This window comes from Passer domesticus, chromosome 4 (assembly GCF_036417665.1).
Source record: "Passer domesticus isolate bPasDom1 chromosome 4, bPasDom1.hap1, whole genome shotgun sequence".
NCBI lineage: Eukaryota > Metazoa > Chordata > Aves > Passeriformes > Passeridae > Passer > Passer domesticus.
Window position 1 is genome coordinate 57,376,286 of NC_087477.1, and position 6,597 is coordinate 57,382,882.

The window sequence follows — 6,597 nt, forward strand, 5'->3', positions numbered from 1 at the left end:
ATTGCATCATTCCTCTTTTCCAATGTTTTTTACATTAAACATTTACTTTGAAATAAAACTAAATATTGTCTCAGCTGCCCAAATGACAGTTTGTATATGATGATGATGATAATAATAATATGCCATAATTACCTCCCAACACTTGAAAGACACACACAAGCATTGATTACTACAAGATCAACTAACTTCATTTTTCTATTTTTTTAAACAAATTGCTAAATACTGTAATGAAGAGAAATCTTATTGTTCATCTTCTAGAAATGGAGGGAAATACCAATTTATTCACTGAGGTGCGTATTTCCGCAGATTTACACTACACATATACACTCTATCAAGTGTATCTTTGCAGTTTTAAAATATCTTTGAGTTTTGCAGTCTTAGATATCAGAGACTGTGACGCTTTTTCTCACTCAGCAAAGTTTTGTTTTCCCAGGCTGCTGCAGGCCTGTTGACTCCCTCCTGTTATAGTATGGGATGACATTGCTGAGGGGGTGGGCAGTACTTTCTGTGGAACTAACGCCTCCTCCCACAGCCTCAAGGCTGGAAAAGACCCACTGTGATCATAGAAGCAAGTTAGACACAGGTGAACTGAAGCAATCAACAGTTTCCAGATTCCACCTCAGCAGGTTTTACGGGAAAAGGGGACAATCCCCTCAGCCATACCCTGCATGAAGTCCCTCTGGTAAGGAGTCACAAGGACCTCAAGCTTTTGGCTCTTTGGTCTCGCCAGCCTGGCAAGTGAGAGGAATGCCACCAGGGAAACCAACATCCCCAGGCACTCAGCTGGCATGCGGGCTGCTGGCCTCTGTAGTCAGCTCAGGCAGTGAAATGGTACTGGTATGGAGCAGTGAGATTTTGTGTTTGTTTTCCAAGTCCAGGCCAGAAACATCAGTCCTACCCTTCCCTTCCTGTAAGATGTGGGTGTGCTGACTCTGCCTCTGCCCCAAGCCCTGGAGTTGGTCCAGGCTGTGGGGCAGTGCCCATGCCAGGCTCTCTCCATCCTACCCCAGCCCCACGCATGCACCTGGCTTCTCCTCCAAGACAGGCAGGCAGTGCAAGTGTCACTGTGCTGGGGCTGCCTCTCTCTCCAGCAGCCAGGGCAAGTCAAATTGAGACGCACCTCTGAGCTGAAGCTCCAAACTTAGGGACAAAACACAACAACTGTAAGGATTGTTTCGGAGGTTGGAATCAAAAGTGTATATTGGATTAGTGGAAAATCCATCCAAGGAAAAGGTGAGAGAAATAACATAATGTGCAAGAGGCACTTCTGATTTGCTTATATTGCTAGCTATATATAGACTTGCTGTCTGCCAGTACTGCAGGAACTAGAAAAAATCTTGTAAAGGGGCTCATTTGGGACTGACTACCTCCAGGTCCATCCCACTCTCATCAGCCGCCTGTAACTCTGCTGCAAGGAGCTGAGGATGGGCTGCCCAAGGCAGAGGCAGGACGGGACCCGTGGCTGAGCGCTGCCCGACGCAGATTGCAGAGAACTTCAACCATGTCTCCGCCTAATGGGTTTGCACTCAGATCTATCTATCAGACAGATAGATAGATAGATAGATAGATCTGATCTATCTATCAGATCAATCTATCTAATCCCGCCACCCGAAGCTTAGTCAAGGCCCCTAATGAAACCAACACCCAAAAAAGCTAACGCTGTTCCGACGCCTGAGGGGAAAAAAATTTTAAAAATCCCTGATCTCTGCTTAACATCGACCCATAAAATAATAAGCGGAGTTTCAGCCTGGTGAAGGGTAGACGCGCGCAGCCAGCCCCTGGGCGAGGGAAGGGCCGGAGCTGGCAGGCGGCGGGGCTGTGTGCGGGATCCCAGCCCGCACCCTTCGCTCCGGCCCCGCGCCGCGACAGGCAGCCCTGGGCCTGTGGCAGCCGCTTGTCCCCAGACGGGAGAAGGCTGTCAGTCGCCAGGAGGGCGTGCCCTGGCTCGGGCTGGGAAGGAACACAAGGCTGCCGGACTCAGGACCGGCTGTATTTGCATTCCGGCCGGAGCGGAGTCCCCCCCTTCTCCGCCCCCCAGCCGTCCCGAGTCTCAGGGGAACAGAAAACATGCTCTTGTTAGTAGCCGATGGCTTTTATTTTCACTCTTCCCGCGGATCTGACACATATACACCGATGCTTTCACCGTACGAAGGACCAGGACTGCAAATGAAAGCACCTTGCCCAGCCAGTGCACCTTCGCTGCTGCAGCTGGGCTGGCACTTCATGGGAGGAAGGGGGAGTCGGGGGAGGGGGGGTGTACGAAAAAAAAGTTAAATTCTTGTCTGATTTCATTTATTTAAATAAATATAAATATAATTTTTATATAAAACTATTCACAGACAAACAGCCGTCCCAAACCCAAACGGGCGATCATTATGTCTTTTCTTATTTGTGTTAAGAAGTCCGTCCAGTAGGTTCTCTACAGGTTTTAATTTGCTTTTCAGGTATGGTTTTTGTTTTCTTTTTTTCTTTTTTTTTTTCTTTTTTTTTAAATGTCTCGCCTTTCTGTTTCAAATGCGTTTCTTTTTTTTCCTTTAAATTGCCTGTGGGGATACAGAGCAAGACACCCTGGGCTACGCGAGCCTTGTCCCATATTACATTTTAGAAAGAGCAGGTGCCCTCTCCCGGGGTCACATAAGTAACGTTTAGGTTGACCTCCCACGACTAAAACGTTTGCATTCGGAAAAAATATATATAGATATACTTCTATTTCTATTACTGCGAGTGGATGACAACCAAACCTCCGCGGCGGCGAGGCCCAGCCCGCTGCAGGGCTGCCGTCCGTGGGGAGCGGTGCCAGGTGAGTCGCCGTGCCGCCACCTCGCTCCGGGCGCGGTCCCGGCGGCAGGAGCGGAGCAGGAGGGACCCGGAGGCAGGAGGATCTCATAACGGGGAGATCTCTTTATCCTCGGTAGCCGACGAGGGGGATAGAGACTCTTCATCCTCGGACCGGGGGTAATGCCCCTGGCTGGTGCTGCACTTGCAGCCCCCGTGCGAGTTTCGCTGGGTGCCTTTGCCTTCTTTCTTGTGCTTCACCCTCCTGTTTTGGAACCAGATTTTCACTTGCTTCTCAGATAGGTTCAGGTACGTGGCTATCTCGATCCTCCGCAGCCGGGACAGGTACATGTTGGAAGAGAATTCCCTCTCCAGCTCCAAGAGCTGGGTGCTAGTAAAGGCAGTCCTCATCCGCTTCCCATTTTGGATTTGACTGGATTCGGACCCTCCTGGACGGGAGAGAAACGCAAACTTCAGCGGGACAGGGAAAAGCGGGGGAGGGAGGCTAGAGAGAGACGCACAGACAGAGAAAAGACATTCCCCAGCAGCTTTCCGAGCCGGGACAGCCGCTCTCCCTTGGCGACACCCCTTCTCCCGCCGCCCCCCTTCCCCGGCGGCCGCAGGGCTCCTACCCATGCCGAGGCAGTGGAACCTGCGGGGGTCGCTGACGCTGTAGGTGGCGGCGGCGCAGGCGGGTGGGTGATGCGCAGGGTGTCCCAGCGCGGCGGCGGCGGCGGCGGGCACGGCGGCGGCGGGCGGCGGGGGCTGCGGCGGGTGGTGAGCGTGGCTGCTCCGCGGGCAGCACTGGGCCTCGCCCGCCGCCGTGGGGAACTGGCTCTTGAGCAGAGGGATGGCCCCGCCGGCGCCGCCGCCGCGGGACGAGTGCAGGTGCGAGGTGACACAGAGCGGGCAGACGCAGAAGGCGCCGCTCTTTCGGGACGGGCAGCCCGGGCCCGACACCGACATGACGAGGGGGGAAGGCATGCTGAGAGGGATGAAGAAGTCCTGGCCGTGATGATGCTCAGGAAGGGACGGAGCCGGCCTCGAGGAGTCTTTGATGATTAAGGAGTCGACATAGAAGGAGCGTGACATTGCGGAGGGCTGCGAGGCCGGGGGCGGCTCTCCCAAAGTCGTGTTTTCCTGCTCGGCCAAGTTGCCACTGAAGTCCTGGCGAGTCGAGAAGGTGCTTATGTTTGAGAGCTGAACAAAAGGGTCCCTGGAGAGGGCCGGTCTTAAAGTCCCCCCGCCTGGATCCCCTGCGCCGGGGTTTTATATCAAGTATTTAAACACGTGATGGCTGAAAGCCTCGCAGATCTAAATCTCCCCGGCTTCCCAGGCCGGCAGGAGAGGCTGCCGGGGGGGACCAAAGCGGGGTAGGGGAGGGGGGCAAAGTGTGCGTGCTTGCTCGTTGCCCGATGACTTCACTCCTTTGCCTCCGCCTCAAATAAATTATAGGAGCAGAGAAAGCGGGGAGGGGGCGGCTGCTCCGCGGCCCCGTCACACGTCGCGCTCGCAGGCATGTCCCTCTGTCAACACACCCGGGATGCTGGGGATAAAATTAATCGGAAGGAGTTTCTGCTCGGGGGTTTTCCCCGAGGAGAGCGCTCCGTTCCCTCGCCGGGAGGGAAGAAAAGAGAGGTGAGAGCAGGTAATGCCCTGAAACAAGCGGTTCAACTCCGCCCCCCTCGCCCCCAGTAAAAGGACATCCAAAGGGTCGTGTATCCCGCAGAGACCTGTGGCCAACACCTTTCCCCAGCCCGGTCCACTCCATGTACTCAAAACTCCTTCAGGAGGCCCCTTCTGCATCAGAGGAGCCAGGTGCACAGATGGAGCCATGGATGTAAGGTTAGGGATGGAGCGCGTTTGTGTGTCCGTGCATACATATGCGTGTAGGGTGGGTTGGGTGGCTTTTTTTTTTCTCCTCGCCCTTTTCAGCTCAAGCGAGTCTTGCCAAATTGGCAATTACTGCAACGGACAAAGCCTTCAAATATCTGGACACTTCTCAGCCAAACGGTATCAAAACGGAAAACTTCCAAGCGAACTTCCCCGGCCTCTCCAGGACCGCAGCGCGCAGCGCTAATGAAAAGCGAACATGTCAGGGAGGGATTCTTTGATCTCCACCAAGTTTGCTGAAGCAATCATTCAAAGTAAAATTGGATAAACAGCTAAATACGGTCGGTGGCTCCGAAGCATTTCAGAGTGCATTACAAAGCCAAGGTATTCGCAGCATATTACGCGATTTTCCAATGACCTGTTTTATGGGAGTTTAAGAAGAGACTTATCGTTAATAGAAGGACTATCACGTTCTTGTTTAGCAGATGTGAAGAGGCATTTAAAACACACTGCCGATCCCATCCCACTTGACACGGGAAAGGGAAGTGACAATTGTGCTCTAAAGCAGAAAACACAGACTACGCCTGATTAGCAGAGGCTGAACAGAAACTCGGGAGTGCAGCAGTAGCCGAAACGTGTTCAGAAGCAGTTATCATGCTCCAGGGCGGGCCGCGGACATCCTACCATCCCTCCCGCAAACCCAGTGTCCCACTGTTAAACCCAGCAAAATAAACCCGCCTTGTGATGGAGCCGGAATTTCCTCGCCCCTGGAACCCGCAAGGCTCGGCCATGCAACTCAAGCCTTGCTGGGAGAGGGGCCCGGTCTCGACCGGCGGTGCTGTCCCGTCCTTATCCTCATTCCCGTCCCCATCTCCATCCCGCCGCGGGCAGTGCCGCTGTGCAGGCTCCCCTGTGCAGGGGCCGGCTGTCCCCCAGCCCTGCTCCCCTTTCCCCCCGCACCTCCCCGGGCAGGCACGATGCAGCAGCGTTTTTAGGGACACTCCGCGCCCGGTGATCTGAGGATTTATGGATAGCAATTAAAGTTTTATGAATTGCAGCTGAGGTCTGTTATGTGGCTATTTGAATGTGATTAGAATTCAATTAGAAAGTGTTTACCGGCCGGCGGGGGCTCCTGAGTGTAAACAGACAGCTATTCCAGCAATGCGCTAATCCCGCGTCTTGTGACAACAATTAGGGGCTCGCGGGGTTTAGGCGGGTCGGCTCCAGCCTCACCTACTTTTCCCCAAAGTGCTGGCCAGGGCTCAGCCGAGGCCCCGCAGCCGCCAGGCCCCGGGGTCCGCGGGGATCCCGGGGGGCTCTGCCGCCTCCTGAGCTCCGGCGGGATTCTGGTCACGGGCACCGTGCACAAGCATGGCATTTTTTGGTTAGGCTCTTCCAGTTTAAAGCAAAGTACATCTGGAGAAGATTTGAACTAATATCTGCATTTAATGTTAATCTTTAATATTTTATTTTTCTTTTTGTTTTCCTTTAGGAAAGGCTATTCGGGAAAATGAAAAGATAATAGCACAGCCCCAAACCTCTGTGGAAAAAGCTGTCTGCAGTGATAGAGTGGATCTGGGGAGGGGGCTGTCGTAAGGGAAGGCAGACAGAGAAAGAGTCGGATCAAAATTGTAATTTGTAATTGTTATAATAAACCAAACGCAGTGATAAAAGAGAGGGGGAAGGAGAGAGAGAAATCACTAGGAAAAACCCACCCCTGAAAGCCAGAGCAAGAAAAGAAGTCATTTGAAAGCAAAGACATCCCAAACCAGGCGGAATGATGCAAGGCGTGCGCCCACATCACATCGGCCTCGTTACAATTTTATTTTTCAATAATTCTGTCCGATAAAATTTCATTGTCCATTAAGTAATCCCCGAAATGAGAGCTCTTATGAGCCTATAATGAGCTCTAATTGCTACGACTGGGAGAGCCACGTGGAAGGATTTAGAAGGTATTAAGCAGTTGGGTACAGAGCACAGGCTGTTACC

At 52.9% G+C, this 6,597-nt stretch overlaps 1 protein-coding gene across 1 annotated transcript; it reads right to left on the reverse strand.

The window, feature by feature from the left end:
* Positions 1–2,167: 2,167 nt before the first annotated feature.
* Positions 2,168–5,724, reverse strand: GSX2 (GS homeobox 2). Its single transcript, XM_064419326.1, has 3 exons — positions 5,569–5,724; positions 3,408–5,026; positions 2,168–3,224 (listed from the first exon to the last, which is right to left on the reverse strand). Exons 2-3 carry the CDS (start codon positions 3,865–3,867, stop codon positions 2,884–2,886), a joined length of 801 nt encoding a protein of 266 aa, XP_064275396.1. The 5' UTR covers positions 3,868–5,026; positions 5,569–5,724; the 3' UTR covers positions 2,168–2,883.
* Positions 5,725–6,597: the final 873 nt, after the last annotated feature.

Coding starts and splice junctions, on each gene's coding strand:
- GSX2 (XM_064419326.1), bottom strand. CDS start 3,867: ATGTCACGCTCCTTCTATGTCGACTCCTTAATCATCAAAGACTCCTCG. Junction 3,225..3,407: donor GTTCCACTGCCTCGGCATGG/GTAGGAGCCCTG, acceptor TCTCCCGTCCAG/GAGGGTCCGAATCCAGTCAA.